General features: G+C 42.8%; 2 protein-coding genes and 1 non-coding gene across 12 annotated transcripts; 2 read left to right on the forward strand and 1 right to left on the reverse strand.

Moving 5' to 3' along the window:
• Window positions 1–238: 238 nt before the first annotated feature.
• mtmr1a (myotubularin related protein 1a) lies at window positions 239–12,011 on the forward strand. 9 transcript variants are annotated; one of them, XM_041030790.1, is made up of 21 exons: window positions 239–418; window positions 457–572; window positions 2,118–2,223; window positions 2,344–2,367; window positions 3,255–3,278; window positions 4,933–5,001; window positions 6,181–6,268; window positions 6,406–6,500; window positions 6,651–6,758; window positions 6,888–6,986; window positions 7,965–8,048; window positions 8,431–8,580; window positions 8,673–8,861; window positions 8,963–9,148; window positions 9,245–9,403; window positions 9,491–9,538; window positions 10,392–10,484; window positions 10,597–10,710; window positions 10,793–10,836; window positions 10,914–11,046; window positions 11,200–12,011. In XM_041030790.1, exons 2-21 carry the CDS (start codon window positions 475–477, stop codon window positions 11,362–11,364), a joined length of 2,076 nt encoding a protein of 691 aa, XP_040886724.1. In that variant the 5' UTR covers window positions 239–418; window positions 457–474; the 3' UTR covers window positions 11,365–12,011. The 9 variants fall into 9 exon arrangements, with proteins under 9 accessions (XP_040886724.1, XP_040886726.1, XP_040886725.1 ...); XM_041030798.1 differs by lacking the exon at window positions 239–418 and having other exon boundaries at window positions 456–572; window positions 2,126–2,223; XM_041030792.1 differs by lacking the exon at window positions 4,933–5,001 and having other exon boundaries at window positions 239–572.
• Window positions 8,229–8,301, forward strand: trnal-caa. The gene has a single exon. It is a non-coding gene; the product is annotated as a tRNA-Leu (tRNA).
• Window positions 12,012–14,133: 2,122 nt separating the features above from the next.
• Window positions 14,134–26,172, reverse strand: cd99l2 (CD99 molecule-like 2). Of its 2 annotated transcripts, XM_041030799.1 has the most exons (10): window positions 25,995–26,172; window positions 21,743–21,799; window positions 21,527–21,565; window positions 21,305–21,427; window positions 20,339–20,419; window positions 20,076–20,144; window positions 19,908–19,961; window positions 19,675–19,794; window positions 19,484–19,549; window positions 14,134–19,095 (listed from the first exon to the last, which is right to left on the reverse strand). In XM_041030799.1, exons 1-10 carry the CDS (start codon window positions 26,059–26,061, stop codon window positions 19,034–19,036), a joined length of 738 nt encoding a protein of 245 aa, XP_040886733.1. In that variant the 5' UTR covers window positions 26,062–26,172; the 3' UTR covers window positions 14,134–19,033. The 2 variants fall into 2 exon arrangements, with proteins under 2 accessions (XP_040886733.1, XP_040886734.1); XM_041030800.1 differs by lacking the exon at window positions 20,339–20,419.
• Window positions 26,173–26,735: the final 563 nt, after the last annotated feature.

Genomic DNA, 26,735 nt, shown 5'->3' on the forward strand with positions numbered 1-26,735 from the left:
GACAGAATGTCATACAGTACAGCCCGAATTAGGGCCTGTTCACAGAGCAATAGGCTACAGCTACAGTAAATCTAAACCTAAACCTGAACCTGAATCCAGCTCTAACCGGACGAAATGAACGTGTCCCACACAAAACGCCGGTCCAATCAGGGCGACGGCGTGCGCGTGCGTCACGCCTCCCTCCTCTCATCCCTCATCCGAGCATCTCGGTCGCGTTGTTAAGAGGCGGAGCCGCGGAGGGAGGAAGAGATGCGAGTGACAGGAGGAAGAGAAAATAACCGAATGAGACTACGAGGTTTGCTGGAGCCGAATATTACACGCAGCATTTTAGAAAAAAACACGTACGCGCACTGAGGGCATATACTGGAATTCAACCAAGGTTTTTTTTTTATTTCATCGGTATCTTTATTCGAGGAAATCGCCCGCCCCCGTCCCTAGTGACCCAGAGAGTAACAGTAAACAGTTCTTCGGTAGATGGAGAAACAGGCCGGAACAGCGGACGGAGCAGGGCCGAACAGAAAGCCTTGGGGGTCGCCGACCTCCGGACAAGGCGCTGGTGAAACCCTGGACAGGTGAGTACTTCCGATATCACCCGAAGAACATGTGAAACTTCGAAGTCACACTGTCCATTTACGGTTATCTTGCTTTTCCTCTATATTTTATTCCGCATTAAATATTACTGAAAATATTTCCTGTATCTTTAATTCGTCATAGATAATGTTATGTAGGGCTTATTTCGCAAAAAATAAAGTTTTAAAACTGGTTCAAGAGTCTTTTCCTGTGAGCAGAGGCTAAATTACCAGATTTTTGACTGGAGTGTGGAGTGACGTACGATACAGTAGCTAACAGGCTAAAAGCTCGTGTTATTTAAATCTACAGAAGAAGAAGAGTAAGAAAGCCAAACGTATTGTTAGAGTAAACAACATCCGGTCTGTCAGTGGGATAACTCAGCCTCAGTAGCTCGCGCACGCTCAGTTAAACTGTTGTAGCGTAGTGTCAAGTAGCTTCCGCTAATTTAGCCCACCGTAATGTACTGTGACACTAGCTAATGTTTACAGAAAAAGACGATAACACAGTCTGTCTATCAGTTATCGATTATTGCCACGTTTGTTTTATTGTGTTAGTTAAATCGTCTTCGTGAATGTAGAACGCTACAAACGAACACCTGGAAACTCTGCATCTCACAACTGAAATTAGGGCCTGGATCAGCCCATTGTGGGTGGCCCATCCTGGGCTGAAAATAAGCCCTGGACACCCCGGTCTGGTTTGGTCATAATGTGATAAAAGTCACATGTATTCGTTTCATTCAAGACAAAGCATAAGAACTTAAAAACTTTAACAGCATTAAGAATAATATCAAATATATGAATATGAAATAGGGATGGTAAAATACTAAAGGCCATGCACATCCATAGTCCAAACAGTGTGACTTAGCGTGTTATCAGCCTCTTTGGAGGTGTGTTCAAATGTGCTTGATTGACACCTATCTGTCTCTGTCCCTTGCACCTGCAAGATTTGGATAAGTTATACTCTATCATTAACTCATAGGTAAATTAAAGGATAATGCCGGTATTTTTCAACTTGGGACAAAATGATTAATTGGGTCAAAAATATTGTGCCATGATGCTACAGCAGGCAGCTGCGAAACAGCTGCATTGTAGTGCTATTGCTCCACTCTGGAGCTAATGTTCAGAAAAAAGTAGTAGTCCTGAACAAACCGCTGCCATTTGCAATTAGCCAAGTTACTGTACTCTGCACATCTCAGCCTGTTTTATTAGGGCCAGAGCACCAGTGTTGGTGGGGGGCTGAACTGTCCCTGGGTTCACTCAACACCAGGTCCAGGGATTTAAACTAGGTTAGGTAAACCACACTCTCTGGAATACTCCTCAGGTATGGTGGTATGTTTTCCAGTCTCTCTGCTGCTCTCTACCTGGGACTTCCATCAGCGCCTAAGGGGCCTACAGGTCCGAATTGCATGGCCTCAGTGGGCTCCTGGGTGTAAACAATTCATACCTGCCTGCATGTCTAGTTATCACCTCTTCAGGGGTCCAAACCCGAGGGGGGCTGGGAGCCATGGATGTATCAACTTTTTTTTTTTTTTGTCTATTTCTGTTCAGTCCAACAGGTTCTCATGTAGAGTGGTGTAAACAGCTGATAGCAGCTACCATCTCCAGTCAGATCTCAGGAACAGTCCCACCTGATATCGTGAACAGGGAAAACAAGGTAGCTAACACACACACACACACACACACACACACACACACACACACACACACACACACACACACACACACTCACACTGCTGACAGTCTTTCTCACCAGTTTGTATTTTGTAACTGATAGGCTGGGAGAAGACCAGATTTCTTGGTAAGGCTGAATGAAGTGACTGACTGAATGTATGTATGTATGTACACATGTTGTATATGTACCTAAGCAGAGCTTTGGGTGTTCAGTGTACATGTATGTGCTGTATCACAGCTGTTTTCTGTGTTTAGATAAGCCACTGTTGAGCTGCTGTAGAGTTTCTCTTCTTCTTCTTCTTCCTGTCTGCAGCCTGCTTTCTACAGCCACAGCCTCCGAGCCACACGTCGGTTCATTAAAAATCAAACTGTGTCCTTGAACCAAGGGATTGGATTGAGAGAAAAAAAAAAACATGTCTGCGTGCAGTAGTAGGCGGAGGTGTAACATTGTGTGTATTCATATATGCTACAGGAATTTCAGATCGCTATGCAGCATTTTTGCTTCGGTGTGCCCTTTAGAACAAAAGAAAACTACTGAATTTCCTGTATACTCTTGTAAATAGGCTGGTGTCTGTTCACATGTGAAGCATTAATTCTTCGTGCAGTGAGCACAATAAATACAATTCCATTCACCTCTACTGTCTTAGGGTGGAATTAGGGCACAGTTTGGGCTCTCTGTTCCACTTAACGCTGCAGTTATGGAGCACTGTGTGTCACAATGTGTCACATATATAGAGAGAGCGAGCTTTTTCTCTGTTGCTTGTTTTTAAATGCACATTCACACATGTATTTGCTTAGCTGTACTGTAGCTCTCTCATGCTGTCACAGGTCTCCGTTGTTGTTGTTTGCTTGGATATTTGAATCCGCATTATTTTTTGAAGTTGCAGTGCACCTCTCTTACTGGATTTGCTTCGGGCTCCTGTGTGTTTGCATCCACATGTCACCAAATACATTGTGAAAGTGAATATATTCGCTTCCATTTCATGTATGTGTATGTGTGTGTTTAACCTCCAGGTGTCCAAGAGGCTGAATCCCAGGGTAAGAGTTGAAGTCTTATCGGCTGTTTCTGAATAATACAAGCAGACAGTAGCTGTCATGCTGTCAGCCCAGTGAGCTCTGAGCCACGCTGGGCGTGGCAGCATCAGTTCAGTCCACCTGTTCAGTCTGAACTAAAATATTTCCGCAGTTAATAAGATGGATTGATATAAATTTGGTACAGATATTGAATTGCAATAACTTTCATGATCCTCATTCTTTTCCTCTAGTGCCTGCATCATCACGTCAAGCATTTGATTTGTCCAGTATGTCTTTTTAGAACTAAAACTCAGTACAAAATACTAATGACATTCCCGTCATGCTCAGCTGTAGGCTACTTTGCAATCCCTGACCCCAGTGGAACCATTATTATTTAAAGGCTCCAATAAGTTTTTTTGCAGTTAGGTAAACAGGTTTTGGTTGGGATTGAGTGAGTGATCTCTGGTGGTAGATAGGGTTGCGTGCATTCCAGTAGATTTCAGTTCCATTTTGAATGTGGTTTCTGGTCCACAAAATACCCAGATTCTCATTTCTAGCCGGCTCTGACGTTTGCTTGCTCTGGTTAAAACGACGGTTAAAAGTTACTCTCTTTAACAATAGAATGCAGATTGTACAGGAAACAAGTGTTGGCTGGACCGGCAACAGCAAGGGACACTTGCTCACCCCCGTCCCTCATTGACTGACTGAGTTTTGAAGTTACACCACTGGTCACATGACCCAAGTGTTGGAGTTTCCCTGTTGACTCTTTAAGAATGAATTGGCACAAATAGTTTCTGTTGTGTCAGCAGGGGGTGTTTACCCTTTTAGCGACTTGACCTACCTCTTCATTTATCATAACTTCTGAGACTCAAGAATATGGGACACTGTTCTAACTCACATGAATTCACCTGCTCTACTCCTCATAGGTGGAATAAGCTTCAGGAATTCCTTAAATTAGGCAGATTTTTATCCCTAGAACAGTTTAAGTGATGTTTTATGTGATGAATGCTCCTGTTTTATCACTATGTTTTACTTATATTGCTATCTTTTCTTTGTGTGTTTGTTGTAAGTCAGTTGTCTTGTCTGTGTTGTACTGATGAATAAGACTGTTGAATTATTTTCTACACTTTTTGCTCTTTGGCTTGTTGTGCTTAGGTTGTGTATTTGCAGGGCACCACTGTGAGTGAGCTCAAACTGCCTGAACGAATGAAGAACTCATTTCTAAAATGATAGCCCGACCAGTGCTGGACTTTCAAAAAGGCTGATACTGATTGAGATATTTTGAAGTTTAAAACATCTGATAATGAAATATCAGTCAATATGATCCCCTCAGTTTCAGTATTAATTTTAACCCAGATATGCAGTGAATGGAAAATGATCTTGTCAGTGCTCAGTAGTGAGCAAACCTTGTAACTAAGACACTGTTTTTAAGTTAGTTTAAAAACAGTATCAGCTCTTAGCCAATCCAAGAATAACTAACCCTAACACTGATGGAAACATTATGTAAACGTCCACTGGAATGTGGAGCATCACCCAGCACAAAGATACTGGTGTCGGCTGTGTCTGATGTGACAGTTGAAATATGATAGTAAGAGCATCCTACGTACAGAATAATATTTCTTCCTTTCTCTCTTTTTCTTTTTTCTCTCACTTTCTCCATGCTGGCTTTACCCTGCAGCAGGATTTACATGATGAAGGGCTTTGTTACCATGGAGAAAGTGATTCTGAGCATCCTTCCAGTGCTTTGGCAAGTCTTTCACTATGTGTCCTCTTTCCTGTTTATTCCCGCCTCCCCACCCCTCTTTCTGTCCTGGTCCGCACGCCTCACCCTGCTCCTCCTCTCCTGCTCCTGTCTCCACCCCCTTCACTGATGTTGTCCCAAAGGAGGGACAAAAATACCACATGCCTGCTGAAAGAAGCTGTTGATTTGGACACTCCCAAAATGGCTTGGTCCATACTTTTTAGGAGTAAAAGTCAGGATATTTCAACCTCCGTTGGATCAGTGTTGACCATTCTTCTTAACATTATGGGAGTGAATACTAAATCAGTGGAGTAGCAGTGGATGGTTTATATGTTTCCTGATTTCTAACATTCTAAAATATTCCCACCTTATTTCTATTATTTCTGTTATTTATATATAGTTGTGACCAAAAGTGGTGAAACCCTTAAAAAAAAAGAAAAAGCACTGAAATAACTTCAAACTAGCAAAAGTAACTGGCATCTACTATTTTCTATTCCATATTTAATAGAACAGACATGTTGCTTTTTATTTTTTTGAGAAGTACTGGGACCCATAACTTCATACAGATTACATTCAGAAAGCAACATATGATGAGTCACTGTTCTACCTTGCTTCTGTAGTTCAATCAGTGTTCCTCCTGTGGCCACGTCCAGGTAGGGCGGTTACATCCCCGTGGACCTCAAACTTGTTAATGATATTAGCAATGTGGGGGCAGAGGAACCTTTCAGGAAGCAGTGTCCCAACACTTTTGGCCACGTCTCTATTGTTACCACATATTTCTTATATAAGCCAGAGGACCAAGACACATTTTAACACGCACCGTAAGTATAGGAGATCAGCTGAAAACCACATACTGCTGTTTGTCTTCCAGCTGTCACTAAAATCATCAGAGGACATGCATCATACCTGCTTATGAGTTTCAGTTCACAATGAATAGTGTTCTGTTGTGTCTCCAGTGTTTGAGTCCATATGTCTTAACATCGTATTGCAGTTTATTCTAATCCTTTTCTGTCATTTATTTAGTTTTATTAGTTAGCAGCGTCTGGTGACCTCTTGTCAGCTGGTTAATAAAACCCTGTCTGAAACATGTTCAGTAACATGTCTGTCAGGTGCCTGGGGTACAGGACCTTTGCTTGCTGGTCCATGTCATCGGTCCCACTGACTCTGACTCTGTGTTCTATGCAGAACCTTCCGGCTCTGAGATACGGGGCGCAGGTCAGAATGTTCCAGAACCAGATTCCTCTGCTGCCAGGAGAGACCATCCAGACAACAGGTACATTCAGGCAGTCGCACACTACATCACACATTATTCCTAAAACATCTCTATCAAAGTAAATACTGTTCACCCTGACAATAAATCTAATCTAATCTAATCAAACCTTGTCCTGTGTGTGCATGTGCTGATGACAGTCAAGGATGTGATGTACATCTGTCCATACAGTGGTCTAGTTAATGGGACTCTAACCATCACAGACTACAAGCTTTACTTCACCACTGTGGAAAGGGTACGGCAGACTTCATTTATTATTTAGTACTTATCATCATAGCCTGATTGGTTGATGTTTGTGTGATGTAACGCTATCAAATCACACGTGCAGTGGCTGGTGTTGCGTTTGTGTTTATTTGTGTGTTAATGTTAGTCTGTGTATGCGCAGGAGTCTGCGTTCGTTCTTGATGTGAACCTGGGAGTCATCAGCAGACTGGAGACCATCAGTGTTCCCACTCAGGGAGAGAACACCAAAGGACTTGAGCTGGTCTGCAAGGTACAACCTATTCACACATACCAGTCATTTGTCATGCATACTGATTTCAATGAACTGATATAACATCTCCCAACTTTTATAATGTTTTTTTTTTTTAAAACCTTTCCCTTAATTGTCTCCCTGCTTCAGGACATGAGGAGTCCCAGGTTTGCCTATAAGACAGAAGAGAGCCATCCAGATGTGGTAGAGGCGCTGGCCAAACATGCCTTCCCGCTCTCCCATGACCTGGTCAGTTAGCACTTTTGAGGTGGAAGGGGTGTTGAAAATTCACCATACTTGGCACATGCATCAAAAGTGGCATAACTCGATACAGGTCCTGGGCATGGGTGTGGCAAAATGGCTCAAGGGCGCCCCCTTGAAAATTCTAAAGTCTAAGCCCCCACCACAATTTTGACGTAGATGAATGAAATTTGGTAGGCAGATGTAAGGTCTCCAAACTTAAAAAAAAGCCTCCTTGAGTCATAGCCTAAGTCCAACAGGAAGTCAGCCATTTTGAATTTACTTTGGATTTTTTTTTGCGCAGATCAAATTACAGGCATTGTATTATAACAAACTCCTTCTAGAGAATTAACCTGATGGACTTCAAAATTGGTAGGTTGCATCTAAAGACCTGTGTGACACGAGACTGCAAAGACTTTTAGCTTTCACGGAATGCCCTCGACTTGGCATCATGTAATTTTTCCCAAAATATGAAACAGGAAGTTGATGTAACTCAAATGTAGGAAGTAAAACAACAGACACACTAGGTACGTAACTTCAAAGTAAAACAGGAAATGAGACTCCGAAGAGTGACAGCACTGAAGGTGCAACAAATCTGTTGTTTTTGATGACATCATTATTTACTAATATAATCATAATTATTATTATCTTTTTTCTTTTGCAAAAAAAAATAAGCTTGATTATATAAAATTTGGGGATTATATAGTAAATATTGATGAATTATTTCAAATAAATCAGTAAATTCATTGTGAATGAAACCAATCTTTGCATAAAAAGATTTTGGGTGTCTACACCATCTCCAGGACAGTGTCTAACAGTTCTTCAAATTATATCAGTAGAGTGAATACCGATGTATTTAGTTTGTACTTATGTACCATAATGTTACCTACTGCTTGTAAACCATAAACATATCCATCATTTATCGGTGTGATAAAACATCCTGTAGTAACTGAAGGCTGACACAGATCCTGTGATATCCTCTGGCAGCCTCTGTTCGCCTTTCTGTACAAGGAGCAGTTTCCTGTGGACGGCTGGAAGGTGTACGACCCAACCGCAGAGTACAGGCGCCAGGTAAGCGCACACCAACCGTCAGACTGACAGAATCTGCAAGCGCCTGATCCAGCTCTCTCAACAAAACCATTTTACTGCATTGATCCATTGATCTCAGTCGATCAATGACTGACTTATTTGGCAGAGCAGCTTAAAAATTTGCTGTTTTATATATAGCAAACAGCAGTGTTGTATGAAGCCGCCCGGTTAGCTCAGTTGGTAGAGTATGAGACTCAATCTCTCAGGGCTGTGGGTTTGAACCCCACTCCGGGCAGCACCCATGGGCTCACCACCTGTGGGAGGTTCCATAGGACTCTGCTGCATTGTGGACTGGGCTGCAGTCGAAGAAACCATCTTCTAATGGTTTCTTCTTTGTGGTTTGATGTGGGGTTTTTTTTGCCAGGGCCTCCCTAACGAGAGCTGGACAATCAGTAAGATTAACAGCACCTATGAGCTGTGTGACACCTATCCCTCCATCTTGGTCATTCCCACCAACATCACAGATGAGGACATCAAACGCGTGGCTGTGTTCAGAGCCAAGCACCGAATACCGGTCAGTCTGAAAGACACTGAAATATGTTGTGCGGCTCGTTCGTGTGAGTTGAATAGTTTTTGGACAAACAGTGGTCCTGGTCCTTCCTGCAGGTCTTGTCCTGGATCCACCCAGAGTCTCAAGCCACCATTGTACGCTGCAGCCAGCCTTTGGTCGGCCCTTCAGATCGGCGCTGTAAAGAGGACGAACGCCTCCTCCAAATCATCATGGACGCCAACGCCCAGTCCCACAAGCTCACCATCTTTGATGCCCGGCAGAGCAGCGTGGCAGTTACCAACAAGGTAAAACCTCTTTCCTCACCCTTCCATATTACACCATCACTCAGACTTTTGTTCTCCGCCTCCTTTCGATCCTCTTCCTCTTCCGCCTCCACCACGTGCAGGCTAAGGATGGAGGCTTTGAGAGTGAAAGTTTCTACCCCAACGTGGACCTGAACTTCCTGGAAATCCCTAACATTCACGTGATGAGGGAGTCGCTGAGGAAGATGAAGGACGTGGTTTATCCAACCATAGATGAAGCCCACTGGCACTCCGCCATCGACCAGACGCACTGGCTGGAGTACATACGGGTAAACACACCCCATGACACACACACTAATGGTTGTTTAAACCATTCACTTCAGAGGGTACATCTTTAATATATTGTACTGTTGTGTTGTGTGTAGTTGTTATTAGCGGGAGCAGCAAAAATAGCTTATAAGCTGGAGTCTGGGAAGACGTCGGTGGTGGTTCACTGCAGCGACGGCTGGGACCGAACTGCTCAGCTCACCTCTCTGGCCATGCTGATGCTGGACAGCTACTACCGCACGCTCAGAGGATTCCAGGTCACACACACTGCATTTCTCCGTATCAGCTATGTATTGTAGTACAGTGTTTATAAGGCGTTCATATGCGTGTTTTTGTGTTTGCAGGTTCTGGTGGAGAAGGAGTGGATTAGTTTTGGACACAAGTTTGCTGCGGTAAGGAACTGAGAATTCTGGTCTTTGTCACCAGGCCTGTCCGTGCATGGTTGATTTTTTTTTTCATTGAGTTGTGAAACCAACCAAAATCTAAACCCGGGACAAACATGTCATCCAAATATCTCTGACATAGAAAAACATTTTCACGTAGAAACCATTAGCAACAAAGTGACAACGAGGACAAATGGTGTCAACATACAAATGGACTGCATTTATATAGAGCTTTTCTAGTCTTATAGACCACTCAAAGCTCTTTTACACTACAAGTCACATTCACCCTTTCACACAAACATTCATACTTTTTACTTAGGCATACAGCACTTTAACTAACACACACACATTCATACACTCATGGACACATCGGGGGCAATTTGGAGTCAGTCCCTTTTTACCTGACATTAAGAGGTGTTTTGATATGTAGAACAGTAAGTCCCAGTGCGTCCACAGTCGAGTCATCTGTCCTTGTTCAACTCATTTGGACTGTAACATGAGCTAGTAACTTGTCTGGTCACAGTCTGATCACAGTGTGTTCTTCATGCATTTCAGAAGTGATTTCCCTTCTTTATTTCATGTTTATTTGTGTAAAGACACGTACACAGCAACAATCAATAAAGTTATTTAAACTAAAAATAAATAACAGGTAGAACATCCACATACAGACTGTAGGTTAATAGCAGTTAGAAATGGGGACACAGATTACCCACCTGTCTGTATGTTGATGTAAATTACAGCTGCTCATACGCTTCCTGTTGTCTTTATGTTGAGTTATTAATTCACATGTGTGAACACCTGAGGTCAGGTGCCACAGTTTATATCTACTGAAAGGTGTTTTGTTTTTTTTCCTGTGTTTCAGCGTGTGGGTCACGGCGATGAGAACCATGCTAACTCGGAGCGCTCCCCGCTCTTCGTCCAGTTCATCGACTGCGTTTGGCAGATGACTCGACAGGTCAGACCCCTTCTTCGTGCTCTTCATATACCTTGATATAGGCTTTTCAAGCCCTGTGATAACCAGGCCTAATGCCTCCACTCACTAATCGCTTCCCTTCTTCTGACTACAGTTCCCAGCAGCCTTTGAGTTCAATGAGCTGTTCCTGATCACAGTGCTGGACCACCTCTACAGCTGTCTCTTCGGTACATTCTTCTATAACAGTGAAGCAGAGAGGGCAGCCAAGGTAGGTACTGTTCCTCTGTTAACATGAGCTGATGGGTGTGAAAGTTATATGTCAGATTAAAAAACTCTTCCACCCTGTGCAGGAGGTGCAGACCAAGACCATGTCCCTGTGGTCCTACATTAACAGGTAAGATGGCTGCCTTTTAGATAGGAGTGAGCAGAGTGAATGACAGCAGTCTGACTGTTGGATCTTGCCCCCCGCAGCCAAACCGAGGACTTCACCAACCCCTTCTACGTGGACTATAAGAACCACGTTCTATATCCACTGGTTTCTTCCAGACACCTGGAGCTGTGGACCAGCTACTACGCCCGCTGGAACCCACACATGAGACCACAGGTACGCAGGAACGGCACTCAAATCAACACCACATTAACTGCTCTGCATTTGGACGGATGCTGCTTGTAATCTCTGCTTTAGGTGCGTGCTGTATAAATCAAGTGTATTATTATTATTATTATTATTGTTGTTGTTTTATTTTTTGTGTTTCAGGTGCCGGTGCACCAGACCCTGAAGGAGCTGCTGATCCTCAGAGCTGAGCTGCAAAGGAGGGTGGAGGAGCTCCAGAAAGAGTTCTCCTCCCATTCCCTGTCCTCCTCTGAACACTCCCCCTCCCCTACACACACAGCAGGAACTCCGCTGCACACTGCTGTCTAACACACACACATCATAAACACTCCTACAAATCACTGCCTGTCACTCACTCACACACACACAGTTACATGCACGTTTTAGGCCAATTGCTACAAATACTAAGCATAACAGTGTTTCCAATATGAAGAGTTCTTACATTTATAACAACATTCCTAAATTTCTACAAAACAAACATTTTTAACAAAGTGAAATGATGTTTAAAAACTCACCTGACACGAGCATCAGTGACCTAACGGAACCTTCCTGTGCTTGTTTCTGTTATTTAAAAATGTTTCAGCTCAGTAAAGTGGTTTTATTTGTGTATCTCGGGGCTGTGTTATTCAGAAATCTGCGTGCGGCTGCCTGTCACACATTTACAGTTATATTAGTATTATCAGCTCCCTCACACTCAGATGTGGACGGCGTTTGATCGTCTTTCTCTTTTCCTTTTCTTTACGTTGCCATAAGCCCAGAGTGTTTTTTTTGTTGTTCCATCATTGCCAACCACTTTGTCCTTTACTTTTTTTGCAATATAATTTTGTCTTTTAATGTAAATAATGTGTGTAATTATGTAAAGTCAAACACACCCCCCCCCCCCCCCTCTAAATGAGCCATCATCACTTCTAACATTCCATATTAAAGTAAAAAAAGAAAAGAAAAGAAAAGAACAATTTAAATCACCAGTCTCTTTCTTTGTCTTTTTTCTTTTATTGGTTTCATGTCACAAACACATACCTATAACATATTGCCAGAGAGTAGTTTATCATAGTGGAGTAAGAGAGAAAGCAGAGCTCACTATATTACACTTAAAGCAGTGAAGACTGTCCCAACATTCGGTTGACAGAAAGACGTAAATTTTCGAGATTTGTAAGCTACAAGTAAAGTGTGTTTTAAAGTGTGAAGAGAAAAGCATGCGTCAGGTTTGGATGTGTAACGAGAGCAGTATACTGGATAAGTTTGTAGGTGTTGTACGTGACAGGTAGCCTTACAAAGCCAGCCCTCAAATACCACTGAGTTCTTTATTTTTTTTTTGCCTCTTGAACTGGAAACGTGACTGTTGTTTTTCACTCAAATTTCTTTCTGAATCAAAAAAAAAAAAAAAAAGTGAAGTTGCAGGATTTTGGCTGGCTTTGCACGGTGATGATAGGCACTAGAAATGCAGTGCAGGCACTAGAGTGTACTGCAGGGGAGGGGGCAGTCGGAGACAGACCAGCAAGCGTGTTCCGTGACTGCATCAACTACGAAGCTGTTTAAGAACTCAGCTGTCATATAATACACAATGCAGATTCCTTTTGGACACCAAGGAAGTGTTTTACAAAGCAAGCTACCAGAATAATCCAGGTTTATTCTCAGTTAGCCTGGCTTGCAAATAATCCTTGACAATAAAACCTGATTAAGATGGAATTAACTCTCAGCTCATCAATGAGTATCTGATCATTGTGCATGGTGTCTTTATTTCAAAATAAGAGCACACCATTACTAAAGATAATAGATTAACAAATCAAACCTAAACCTGGAGGAACCATCATGTAAGTCTTCATTAACTGTGTAACATTGGAAATATAATATTTACAATATTAGCAATCATAATAATAATATCATTCTTACACCTTTATTTTCACAGCATCTGTTTTTTGGTGGAATCTTGCTGTTTTTATGTGCTGCCATTTTGGTGCCTTTTAGACTCAGAAATCCTATAATCCAATAAATTACATAAATATAATACAACTCAAGATGGCTGCAGTGGACGCCGATGAGCTCCATTTTAAAAGGTCAGGTTATGTTGCCACGCTTTGTAAAACACCTCCCATCTTCAGACTAACATGGTCCCTAAATGGAACCAAATATAGCGACGCCACTAGGAACTGCAGACACCTGACCAACTGTCTCCCAACCTCATATACACATTTACAACCACAGCTGGCTGTGGGACCCGAGCCCATAAGGAGAAGACCCCACCCCAGACCCACCCTGCCCCGCAAGAGTCTGCAACTTTACTAAACTCCACATCATTTACACTGGGTGAAGACCGTGGCTGGGTTTGACTGCTGAAGAGGCCCAGATTAAAATCCACAGTACAATACATTAACATTTAAACAGGTATTACAGGCCGTAGTGGCATTTGGATTGTACTGGTACATACATGTTCAGACAAGTCTGGTAACCAGCTGTAAACAGCTGTTTCATAGGTGTTTCAGGAGAACTGTCCACAATGACTCTTCAAGCAGTATCAACATCCACCAGCGAGTCATTCATATTCACTGAGGGCTGATCTACTTACTCAGGTGCATTTCAGTTCTTTGAGTGACTCTGCAGAAAGTTTGAAGTTAACAGCTTTTTGTGGTTTTTCTGTTTCGGGTAATTGAAAATTGCAAGCTACGCCCCTCAGATGAAGAAGGAGCTCAGCAGCTGCCATTTTGACAATGATGATGATGTCACAGCCGCTGTGGACCACTTCCTGGACATCCTAGATGTCTGCAAAGAAGGGGATCGGTATAATCCACGACTGCTGTACTAAGAAGGGGACTATGGAGAAGAATAAATGTGCTGACTTCTTCTACATTAGACCACCACCTTATCAATCAGCCCTCGTAAATAAAACATTCTGTGGGTAATTACACATTATTTGGAAGATAATCAGGTGCGTCTGGATGTAAAAAAGGACCTCTACGTTCTCACACACTCTACTCTGCACTCTAATCTAACCATCAAACTGATTCAAACGTGTGTTACATTCAGATTCAAGCCCAGATTCAGTCCTTTTCCTTCAGGATTATTTCAAGACTTTGTCACCTTTGCTACATCTTTGGTGAATTTGTATTTTTGCTACGAGCTAAAAAGGTTTTTTTTTTGTTTTTTTTTTTTTTTTTGCTATAGCACATGAAGATTTTTAATACATTCAGCAAACTGAAAGCTTTGTGGAATTGTGTTTGCTTTGAGAGAAGTTTAGATTTCAGCAGCCTACAGCTTGATACAACACCCACACCTCTGAGAAGTACCCAAGGTGCTCTGGTCTTCCGGGGGGTAAAGCACCCAAAGAAGGAGTTGAAAGCAGTGGGTGTTGCTCGTGCTCAGGTTCAGTTTTGGGGGGATGTTAGATGAATATTGCAGTGTGTCCTCTTGGGACTGTGCAGGGTGTAAGGTAAGGCTATAAAGAGAGAAGCACCGTTTTATCTACAGCTGACGTGGGCAGAGAAGTTCTCCGTGCACGACTCCGAGGTGAGCTCATCAACAGATCATGACTCTGACCGCTCACAGTCCCTGAACGCGCAAGTCAGCTTCAGAGAGAAGCTCAAAACCATGTCGGATCGCTACAAGAAAATGGAACTTTGACTTTAGCTTCTCTAAACATTCTCTTCTGTGGTTAGTCGAGGCCACCGAGATCAGTTTCTACAATCAGATGGAAACGTTTCTGACGATCGACCTCTCAGGGTCTGGTTGCACAAAGATCCATGAGACCCGTCTACTGGGTTTGGTCATTCTCAGACGCTGCTCTTCAAAACAGTTCAAAAACCCAGTTCTTCGACATACTACACTGGGTACTTATGTGCATGGACATGTTCTATGCACATGCAGTAGGCGCGCTTGGAGACGTGTCAATTTTGGGTAGTGAACAGGTTTCCAGACTACATCCATGAATGAGAACTTTATGGACGCAGGCAGACGATGAAATCCTCAAATAGACCCTCAAGGTTTGCTTTAGCCAATAAGTGATTGATTTCTAGAGCCCAATCGCTGCTGGATTTTAAGAGAACAAAACCAGCACTAGATGATCATGGAAGCTAGGTCTACATTTAAAGATCAGTGGGGGGGCAGGTTAGTACTAGTGAATTTTGCTTTATACTTGAAAAAACAAGAAGGTCTGGAAACATGGTGATTCTAAGGTTTTTGTTTTTGGAGTAGCAAGTCTACCAAGTATTGTAGTCTGTGAAGATTCTCAGTCATCCAGGTCATGATATTTCCAAAAGCTATAGAAAGGCAACTGCATTTGTTTTAGGTTCTTGAAGACACCTCTCATGCGAAAGGCTTCTTCAGTTCTACCTGACTGGTGGGGAATCCAAGTATTTACCCTTTTGTGGGGTGGTTCACATCTTGGGGTTTTCGTTCACACCTGAAGGGTCGTGGAGGTCACAGACAGGACAGTAATGTCGGCATTTTGGCCAGAGAAGACCAATAGTTTGAGAGATGAAAGAAGCAATCTATGTCTAAATGGAACCACCATCATTCAACAGAGGAGGTCTACAACACCACTTATAATGCAGTTTTGGGATCCCTACCCAGACAGATCAGCACTCATTCACGCCATGACTCATGTGACCTTGTGTGAATGACCCCACATAAAGGTAAATACCTGGATTCACCACCAGTCAGTTAGAACTGAAGAAGCCTTTTAGATGAAGGTGAAATGTTTTCAAGAACCTTAAGCAAGTCCAGTTGCCTTTCCTAACCTTTTAGATCCACCCTATTAAATGTGTTTTTGTGATGACGTACAAAACGTTTCTTATCCTGCTTCAAGCTGACAAGTGTGCAGCTATTGTGCCACAGACCAACATAACTATGCATTGTTTATTTGCCTTTCTTTGTGCAACCAGCCTGTGCTTAAGAAAACCGACCAGCAGCTCGAGTCTTCAAGGACTTTGATGCAGAGGGAGCTGCGCAAAAGGGATTGTGGGTACAACTTATCCAAGGCGACACGGAGTAGACAGTGCTGCGTCACGCCACGTCACGTATGTAACGCACTGGTTTTTATAGGCCACCAACATTATTTATAACTCATACAACATATACTCTCTCAGTATGAAAAGACAGGAGCTGGGGGACAATACCCAAAATCCTTCACACATTGACCTTTGTTCTATCAGACGCACACTCAGACCATTAACAATGTCTGATGGTAGCTTCTTTCTTTTACCTTGGTTGTCAAGTCAACATGGACATTTTTTTTTTTACAGAAATATGCACAAGGCTGGTAATATCAGTTCAAGAACCACGGAAAAGGACCCAAGATGCCTCACATCAGCCGAAGTCCAGGTCAACACAAGCAAATGCAACCACACAATGACCTTTCATTGTCTGAATCTAAAGCTGCAAATCTCCCATCGCTACCTTCAGTCACACACGACATGAACACAATCACAGTGGTGACTGATTTCAGACACAGCCCCAGGTCTTCCACGTCAATGCTTTCTCATCCAGGAACACGCAAAGACCTAAGGACGGACCTCAGGAGTCTTTAAGAACACAACAAATCGGCTCAAACCGATAAGCAGCTACAAAAGGCTATTAGGCTAAGTTATTAGGAAAAGTCAAGTTGGGTACAAAGTGTAAAAAGAGCAAGCAAAGAGTGTAAACACACACACACTGAAGAGTATATAATGTAATACTATCAGTACAAACACAGAACTGCTCACAGTAAAATGTAAAACCATCACAGCTTCTCAAAAAAAGAACTTGTTTTATGACGCTATTCACCATCCTACAGCTAAACTACAGCCGCTAACGTCGTCTACACAGCTAAAGCAAGATTTTTAAAAAAACACATCATCTGCACCAGTTTCACCGCTGAGGCAGTGTGGACCAATTCACACCCTTTGACTTCATGCATCGGTAACCCTTCACTCCACTACACCTCCCACATCCTCCCATCACGTCACTACATCACCTAAAAAACTTGTTCCCATGGTGGCCATTGAGGAGTCTGTTGAGGAATCAGACTTATAAATCCCAGGCCACTCTAAACAGCCAGCTTGTGACACGGGCAATGCCTCATGTGATTTAGCTTGTTCAAAACATGCTCAGGCCTTAACATCAACACAAGCACCAATTTGCCTCTTTTTGCTACAGTTGAGACACAAATTAAATCCCATATTTGTAGGATTTCAAACCTTCCAGCGATGGCACCTGGTTACAAGAACCAGCAAAGATTCAGTGATGCTCATCCATCAGATGAGCGGAATCAGGCTGGAGCTGATTTTCACCAGGATTGTCTCAGTAAGGTCGCCACAAACATAAAATTCCTTTATTCAGGAGGCTTTAAATATGAGCACCTCAAAGCACGTACATATACTAAATCTGTTCGTCCCACTGTTGTGAAATCAAGATTCAAATCATGCAATTGAAATAAAATTTTATCGCAGATTCTGATGTTTTTGATACGTTTTAGTCCAAACCTAACCAATGAACATTGACATAAACAGATAAATAATTTTGCATTTGTTTGAGTAAAGGCTCAAAGCACTTGTGATGTTTGTCAGGCCTCAATGACTCACATTAAATTGTCTTAAAATTCTAGTTTTACACATAAGAATCTAATATTTCTCACATTAATGGAAATGATGACCACCATGGGACAAAGATCAATACTCGCTTCTGCACACACCAGCACCTCGAAACTAACACAATAAAACATAGCACAAGCAATACTAGCTAACATGTCACAGTTACACTTTCAACAAAAGGTTTTCCTTATTTTCTGCCTCCGTGAGCCTCGTCCCCCAAAGAAGACCCCTGTCAAATGACAGGGCTCAGACGGCAAGCGGGAGTAATTTTGCTGGCATCGCTTTTATCCGATGTCAAAATTACGTTTTTCTACGTCCAATTCCCAGAACTCGTCACAGGACTGACCTTTACTCTTCAATTATATCAATTGAAGAGTAAAGGGGAAAAAAAAACGGGTTGCCTTCATTCAACATTCAGCATATTCAGTTTTTTATATTAGGTATAAAAGGTTCGGAGGCTGTAGGCAGGCAGAAATGTTTAGGTGCCTTATTTTTTTCCCCCACTGATTCCAAATCGGAATAAGGCAACTTTGTACATTAAAGATGCACAACATGATCTGAGTGTGAATGCAGCATTTAGCAACTAATCATGTGACTGATGTAAACAGTGGTTACCTCCAGTTACTCCAGGTCTACGAATACACACCTAATGGAGCTAATAGTGAAGCCCATTAAAAAGCAATTCATCTAGCAAGTGGGTCAAACTGTAACTAAGTCATGTGACCCACCATCATTTCCTTAACACATATAATAATATTAATGGCTAATTATGACAGAGTTATGTCACCAACCAAATAAAATGTTACAATTTGTGGGAATAAGCTAAATTTAGACTGTTGGTTAGTATCATTTTTGCATGATGTAACTTGTGTATATATATGTGTGTGTGTGTGTGTGTGTGTGTGTGTGTGTGTGTGTGTGTACACGCATGGTATCCAATGTTTACTGTCATGGTTTTAAGTGATTCCATAATTAGTTGCTACTGGTACTACTGGTTCCAGTATTCTGATTTAACTGTGTTTTTGGAACTTGCTGTGAAACTAGCTGTGAAACCACTCATATCCCAGGAGTAAAGAATAAATTACTATATACACATACATTTTGGAAAGGTTTCGATACGCCGTTGGCCAAGTTTACAGCGGAGACTAAAAAATATGCCGTGTTCACATTCACCACAGGGACAACAAATCCCAGCTGCTGCAGCACAGAGCTACAGGATCAATTAGGACATGCTACACAACAGACAGTCGATTCTGTAGCATCTCAGTTTGTGTGTGTGCATATGTGTGTCTGTGTGTGTGTGTGTGTTTGTGCAGAGGGGGTGAGAGGGGGGTGCTTTAGGTAGGGATATTTGGGAAAGGAAACATGTAAGTGGGTGACATTGGTGTGTGTGTGTGTGTGGATAGGTGTGTGTGTTACACAGCATTCTCTTCAGTGGGAGGCTCAGCACTGCTCGGCTCCAGGAGACTCTGTTGAACTGCAGAGAGGAAACAGAATCTCAGCTGTTTCAAAATGACACGAGACGTTAGATTGACTGCACCTGCAGCTGATATGAGGACGTGGGCATCTTCCCATTTGATTTCACACAATCAATAATCAATCAATGAATCAATATTTCCGTAAAATCTGTTAGTGTTAGCCTGCAGTCCTTTGACAGGGTGTTGTAAAAGCAGTGAAGTTAGAAATAAAGAATGATAATAACCCATAAGGTCAGAAGTATCAATGAAAGCTCAAAGCTAAATATAGTTTTATTTATGATTTATTTTTCACTGGACTGTGTTGAAATTGTGTGTGTGTGTGTGTGCATGCGTGCGTGCGTGCGTGTGTGTGTGTGCATGCGTGCGTGCGTGTGTGTGTGTGTTTACCTGGTGGTTCTGCAGCCACCACAACTTCAGGGTTCTCACCCTTCACCATGTCAGTGTTCAGGCTCTCTGTTAGAGGACAAGCGCACATTCACATGAGTATCAACATATCATTCCAATATCATGTCCTCCCACACTGGTAAGGACACTGTCCAGACTGAGTCCTCCAGGAAGGGTGACAGCAGAAGCCTTACGTTGTATACTGAAGCACAGCTTCTTCTTCTGATAGGAGATGTAACTGCTGATTGCACCCACCAGCGCCATGGCAACCGCACTAACAATCCCTGCAATGGTGCCCACCTCTGCTGTGGTCTCTGGAAGCACACACACACACATACACACACACAGATAAATATATAGTCAGCTCAGACAGTCAGAGAGATACACACACCTTTATGAATTAACACTGCACACAGAGAAAACCCACCAGTGTTGTCATCATACTGGTTAATCTGATCCTTGTCACCACTTGGGAGTCCACCTGTGGACAGAGGATGACAGACAACGTTCCCACCTGTTGAGCTACTGAACGATGAATTTTTCTCAATTTCTCATTTCAACAGGATTTTCTTTTTTCGGGTAGTACAGACGTTACCTTTGCCTTTGTCGGGTTTGTAGTTCGGGTCTTTGCTAATATCAAGCAGATCGTCATCAGAAAATCCGCCTGAAAGAAGAGACAGAGACACTCACTGCACCACAGAAGAAGAAGGAACGAACACATCACTCAGCTGGAACTCGAAGGTGCTCTTTTGTGTTTTCACGTCAGGTTGTTGGAGGGTTACGTTTAATTAAAAAAAGTGATTAATAAAAAGAAAAGAGGAAAAAGAAAAGAGCAGCCATTCACTCTCATTCACTCACCTCCCTGTCCCTTGTTCCTCTCTTTGTCACTAATGTCATTGTTGGGGTCTAAAGCATCAGACAGGTCAAAGTCATCAGCCACTGTAAGGGTCAGACAGTCAGCGATCACCATCAGGACCACAACGCTAACATGCTAATGTACAGCAAATAGGCTTAATGTGGAGCATAACTGTCTTAGTTTAACATGAATCCAACTAAGGTTGAGAGACAGACAGACAGACAGAGAGACTGGTAGACAGGCAGGCAGGCAGACAGACAGGCAGGCAGACAGAGAGACTGACAGGTAGAGAGAGAGCGAGACAGACAGACAGACAGGTTGAGAGACAGAGAGACAGACAGTCAGACAGGCAGAGAGATAGACAGACAGAGAGACTGACAGGCAGAGAGAGAGCGAGCGAGACAGACAGACAGGTTGAGAGACAGACAGTCAGACAGGCAGAGAGATAGACAGACAGAGAGACTGGAAGGCGTGGAGAGAGAGAGACAGACAGACATTGTCATTCAGGCTGAGAGACAGAGACTGACAGGAAGACAGACATGCAGACAGAGAGACTGACAGAGACAGACAGGCTGAGAGACTGACAGAAAGACATACAGAGAGACTGGTAGACAGGCAGGCAGGCAGGCAGACAGACAGAGAGACTGACAGAGAGGAAGACAGACAAGCAGACAGACAGTGCCATCCCTGGTGCTCCAATGCTAGTTCGGCTAAAAAGAGAAAATGTTGCACTGTAATGTAATGAAATTACTGCTGTGGAAATGAGTGGAAACCTTCTCCTGACCGTATCAAGACACCAGCTAAACATGGAGGAAGTCCTTCTATTTTCCATTCACCGCAAAGTAAAAAGCAAATCTCACATATAAACCAGGATCTAATGTAAACCTGCTTCTAATGGACCCGGTTCTCCCTGCAGCTGAGGTACAGGCCTCAGGTGGCTGTATACACAGAGGGGTGTGTTCTCTCACCTGGCTTGGGTTTGGGCTTGACCGGGGCCTTGGTACCTGTGGGAGCTTTGGGGATAACCTTAGGTGGGGCTTTGGTGGTTGTGGTGGTGCCACTGATTTTAGATAAATCCTCCTGATCACCTTCTGTGGAGACCATTGATAGAACTGTGTTACTGTGGAATCCAGGAAGCCGGTCACCCAGAAACTAAAGTCCTGCTCCAGTGCCTACTGTGTGGAGCTTACCTCCTCCCGGTCCTCCTGCCGGATGTGGTGGAGGCGTGGCTGTAGTAAAAGTGAGGCATGAATTATGTTTTATACATTTATATGATCATATAAAGAGAATTCTTTGACCCGGTGTCATTCGTTAACTGACAGGAAGTGTGACATACCCTCCTGTAAACAGTCTCCTCCAGCTGTAGGATTTTTATGTTTTATGTTAAGATGTTCTGTTGTACTTACGTGCTTTGCTGTCTTTGTCATCCAGAGCATCAGACAGGTCAAAATCCTGAGATAGGACTGTACAGTCCAGAGAGGACAGAGGGAGTGACAGACAGGAGAGGGACAGAAGAAGCAGGTGTCTTTGATTAGAGCTCTGTATGTTGAATAGAGGTGTGAGTGCTTTAGAGATAAGCTTCCCAGGCCCCGCTGGTGCTACTGTGTCACACTGACATAAACCCAAACCCCCGGTGCCAAACGGGGCCCCGCAGGGAACTAATCCTCTCTGTTTTGTTTGTCTCTGGATCACAGTCCAGTGAGAACAGTCCAGAGACAAACAAAAAGTAGCTAAATTCATTGGCTGCCACTCTGCTGAGTGTGTGTGTGGTCCAGTAGAGTGTGACTATAACACATTTCAACGTGCAGCTGCAGAGAAGGAAGAACCTTTGACATCCACATTGTCATCCACATCTATATATACATATATGGACCTACTGGCTGTGGGCGTGGCCAGGGGGCCATGAAAATGACGTAACTTTAACCCAAGCAACTTCAGATTTGGTCAGCATGATCTAAAGACCTTTGCGGTGATATAACATTTGACGCAACCAATGCACATTGCACAAACCAGCAAGCAGTTATTTCCTATGTGGAGTGCATGGCAGTGGGCATGATGTATTGCACAATTTGGATCACAACAGGAAATTGTTGTTGCTCAAATATACATTGTCCAATCCAAAGAATGCTTTCAAAAGTGTTAATAGTTTATTTTCATCAAAAAGCAGTGAATGAATAGAAGAGAAATCTAAATCCTTTTGCCTTCAAAACAGCATCACTTCTTCTAGGTACACTTGCACTCAGTTTTTGAAGGAACTCGGCTGGTAGGTTGTTCCAGACACCTTGGAGAACCACAGAACTTCTGTGGTTGTGTAGGCTTCCTCAAATCCTTCTGTCTCTTCATGTAATCCCAGACGAGACTTGATGATGTTGAGCTCAGGGCTCTGTGGGGGGGGGGGGGGGGGGGGCATACCATCACTCCCAGGACTTTTTGTTCTTCTTTACGCTGAAGATAGTTCTTAATGACATTGGTCCCAAACTTGCAAGGAACCTCCACCATGCTTCACAGTTTGCCTGCAGACACTCATTATTGTACCGCTCCCCAGCCCTTTGGCAAACAAACTGCCTTCGGATTCATCAGTCCAGAGAACCTGCAGCCATTTTTCTGCACCCCAGTTCCTATTTTTGTTTTCGTGAGTGACATGGCCTTGTTTCCATGTCGGAGGTATGGCTTTTTTGGCTGCAACTCTTCCATGAGGACCACTTCTGGCCAGACTTCTCCAGACAGTAGATGGATGTACCTGGGTCCCCACTGGTTTCTCCCATTTCGGAGCTGATGGCAATGCTGGGTATCTTCCGATTTCAAAGGGAAATAAGCTTGATGTGTTTTTCAAGTTTCCTTGGCCGACCACCTAATTGGCTGATCATACACCTGACTATAATCCTACAAAATCCCCAACTTTGTGCAAGTGTACCTATAAGAATTGAAGGCAAAGCGTAATACCACCAGAGATAGATAGATAGATATAGACATCTACATGCCAATATTCAGTCATAGAGATTATTATACATGAATTCACATGAAACATTTTACAGATACTGTAAAGCATTTATTATCCTCAATCATCAACACATGCAATATGCATTATTGTACTATATTGTCACAACATGTGATAATGACATTAATCATTAATCATTCAGCCATGATGATGAAAGAACCGACACACCAAGCTTGTCATCCTTGTCTGGCTGATGAGGATCTTCAAAACCTCATCCACGTATGATGCCATGTCCACAGACTTTTTCAAAGATGAGGTCCATCAAGTCATCCACATTCAAGGACATGAAGAAGAGTCTGAAGAATCCTTAAAGACAATTGCATGCCAACAGTGCGTCTTTGTGGTGGGTCAGTGTGGAAGCCAACATCCGTTGTTGCAGGTGACTGAAGCGTGCTGGTAGATGTGCTGGCCTGTATGCAGGAAGCAGATGTTACACCAACCTTCTCTCAAATGTGTGGCTACAAACACTGTGCAGAAATTAATACAAATGCAATAAGTGGTTGAACAAATTAACTACACAGAACATTGGACTTGTTGGAATTATATGACTCACTTTTGACAGTATTCATGTCAGTAACACTAAGTGTATCTGTGGATCAGAACGGTTGCAGCCTTCCCTCCCATGCTTCCGGAAGGCCGATTTTAGTCACTAAGTAAACTTAGTTAGCTTCAAATTTGAACTTAGCATTCCACCATTGCCCCAGTCTATGGGTGCAACAGACAATAGCCACATTAGCTGCACCAAATTCAAACGACAAGTTCCAAAAGCTAACCTAAAAAAACAAAACAGCGCAACGGCATAAAGCATCTGCAAAACTTACAGATTCTAAGTCTGAAGTCAGGCCATGGACAGTCGGTATCGATCCATCCTTGAGCTTCAGCACTGCAGAGAATCCTTGCTTGGTGCTGGCTGCAGTCCGAAGCGAAACGGTTCACGTGGGACGATGAAGCGGGAAGGACAAACAGACTGTTGTGTTTGTTCTTTCAACCAACAAAAGAACAATTTGTGTGCTTTCTTCTTGCCATCAACATCTTCATGATACCGTAGCCGGCGTTAGCGAGGAAACAACAATGGCGGACAGATGGAAAATTGCAAGTGCATTTTGCATATGTCCCCCCTTTTAGTAAAATTATCATCGGCATCATGTCAAAGTACTCATTTTATAAACATCATATTTTTAGAACATTATGACTGATGCATTCACATACATGTGAGTGACACTTTAATGTCACAGCTAGTTAAGGTGTGACTAATTTTAACGACTTTATATAGGGTTAGCTCGGTGAATCTGTAACTGCATAATATTGTATTGTAAGACAATCAAGAGTTTTGTATGTAAAATAAACAATTTGAAAACCACAGTTGCATTGAAAACTACAACATTTCCCTGTGAAATGGCAGAAATACTACAGAAATACAAAAGAACAAGTAAATGTACTTAGTTGGTGTCCACCACGACATCCAACAGTCAGCTGCAGAACAGCAGGAGGCTGATCCTGACCCTGTTAGGCAGATCAGGGATCAGGAGGACATGACCAGTCCTCATTAAATACAGCTTCTTCTTCCATGTCATGATAAAATCTTGTTTTTTTGCTATCAGTTACATTTATTCAGTTGTAGTGGGCCTTCTCCTTAGCTTTAGCTGCACAGCATCCTTGGCCTCATTTGCCTTTACTTAAAAAACAAAAAACAAAAAAAGATCTTAATGAGTCCCACACAGATTTTTAGATAGGTGCATCTTTACAGTCTGCAGCAGATTATTGCCCAGACCTTACTCTCAAATGTGTTTTTATCTGATCCTACCTCTAATATTAACCTCAAGACAACTATTTAAGAATACACATATACTTCATTTTCACTCTTAATGCCTAAAACCCAACCTCCTGGCTTGGAAAGCCAAAATTCACTCATATTATTTGAAATGCATTTGCATAATTTGCACCACAGTGTTGTATTTACCAGCAAAACCATCACTTTTTTTTTTTTTTAATTTAAGACTGCAGTGTTTCACTCAAACATATTTTCAATACATATGTTGCCATGCATTTGGAAAGAAATAATTAAAATATCCCAAAAAACCACACTAAAATATCAGGAGCTCCTCCTTGTCTGGATGGTGGTGGTTTAGGTCACTGTGTTCTATGGACAGGTGTTAATACAGACTGATCATCATCATTTGAAATCGTTCACCTCAATTCACCTCATATTCATCACCACTGAGAGTGACATCATTTCAGCATGTGTAATCCAGACAGGTCACTGTGGGTGGTGCCACATGACTTTGATCTGTGATAACTATCATATCTAACATCAGAAAACAACTTAACCTGCTGTGACTAACACAAATAATATATTTTATATAATAATCTATAATTCATCTCTTACAACTGGGATCTTTTATACCTGTGATAGCTGGACCCAGAGCAAATGGAGCCACACCAACTAATTCGGGTTCTAGTAATAAACTCTAATAACACGTGGATGTGTATTAGACGAAAACATCATTATTCCGAGTGGTTGTGTGAGGTGTGGATCGCTGTTCTGTCTCTTTAACGTCTGCTTTCAGGCCGGTGTGCCGCTATTCGGCCTTGAATGAAAGTGCGGCACAAAAGAGCGAAGAGCATGCGGCTCTGCCGCTGTGTGCTGGACAAAGCCTTACCTTCCAGCGGCGGCAGCAGCAGCAGCACCAGCAGCAGACTCAGACTCCGCAGACAGCGGTCAGCCATGACTCCGGTCTGTACACAAGGGAACCAAGAAAGAGGGAGGACAGATAGGTGAAGCGACGGCCCCGGACACCGCTCAAGTCTGTCAGAAGTAGCTGTGGTTGAGATCCGTTACAGCAAGCGCCGCATTCAAGGCGTTCACTATGGCATACTGCGACACGCCCACACAGGGCTACTTCCTGCCACACCTTTCAAAATAAAGTCAGCTGCTCAACAAGGAGGAAACAGTATTTTATTTAGAAAGACTAAGTGGCCAGCGATCCCATTCAGCTTACCTAAACCTTATGTTAACCTGAACTATCATGACGTCTTGATGGACTGAAATCTGAACCCTGATTTCAGTTTATGAACTTGATTTCCAAAATGGTTGGTTGTGATGCATTCAGTCTGGCTCAGAGCTCAGATAATCAGATAATCAGATGACCTGATCTTTTTTTTCTAATCTCCTAGAAAATCAGATCACGATGGAACAGAGAAGGTCATTAGATTTCAGCAGCTACAATAACATTTTCCCCAGAAACTATAAGATGGTGAAATATCTGGGACAGGGATCTTTTGGAAAGGTGTTTCAATGTATCAAAGTGGACACCAACGAGACTGTTGCTGTAAAGCTCTTTGGACGGGGCTGCAGCACCTATGATGAAGTAGGTTCCTTTATTTTTTATTAGCATCTTTAT

This window comes from Toxotes jaculatrix, chromosome 23 (genome assembly GCF_017976425.1).
Source record: "Toxotes jaculatrix isolate fToxJac2 chromosome 23, fToxJac2.pri, whole genome shotgun sequence".
Taxonomy (NCBI): Eukaryota; Metazoa; Chordata; class Actinopteri; family Toxotidae; genus Toxotes; species Toxotes jaculatrix.

Coding starts and splice junctions, on each gene's coding strand:
- cd99l2 (XM_041030799.1), bottom strand. CDS start 26,061: ATGGCTGACCGCTGTCTGCGGAGTCTGAGTCTGCTGCTGGTGCTGCTG. Junction 21,428..21,526: donor GGCAGGAGGACCGGGAGGAG/GTAAGCTCCACA, acceptor TGGTCTCCACAG/AAGGTGATCAGGAGGATTTA. Junction 19,962..20,075: donor CAAACCCGACAAAGGCAAAG/GTAACGTCTGTA, acceptor CTCTGTCCACAG/GTGGACTCCCAAGTGGTGAC.
- mtmr1a (XM_041030790.1), top strand. CDS start 475: ATGGAGAAACAGGCCGGAACAGCGGACGGAGCAGGGCCGAACAGAAAG. Junction 2,224..2,343: donor TCGTGAACAGGGAAAACAAG/GTAGCTAACACA, acceptor TGTAACTGATAG/GCTGGGAGAAGACCAGATTT. Junction 5,002..6,180: donor AGCATCCTTCCAGTGCTTTG/GCAAGTCTTTCA, acceptor TGTTCTATGCAG/AACCTTCCGGCTCTGAGATA.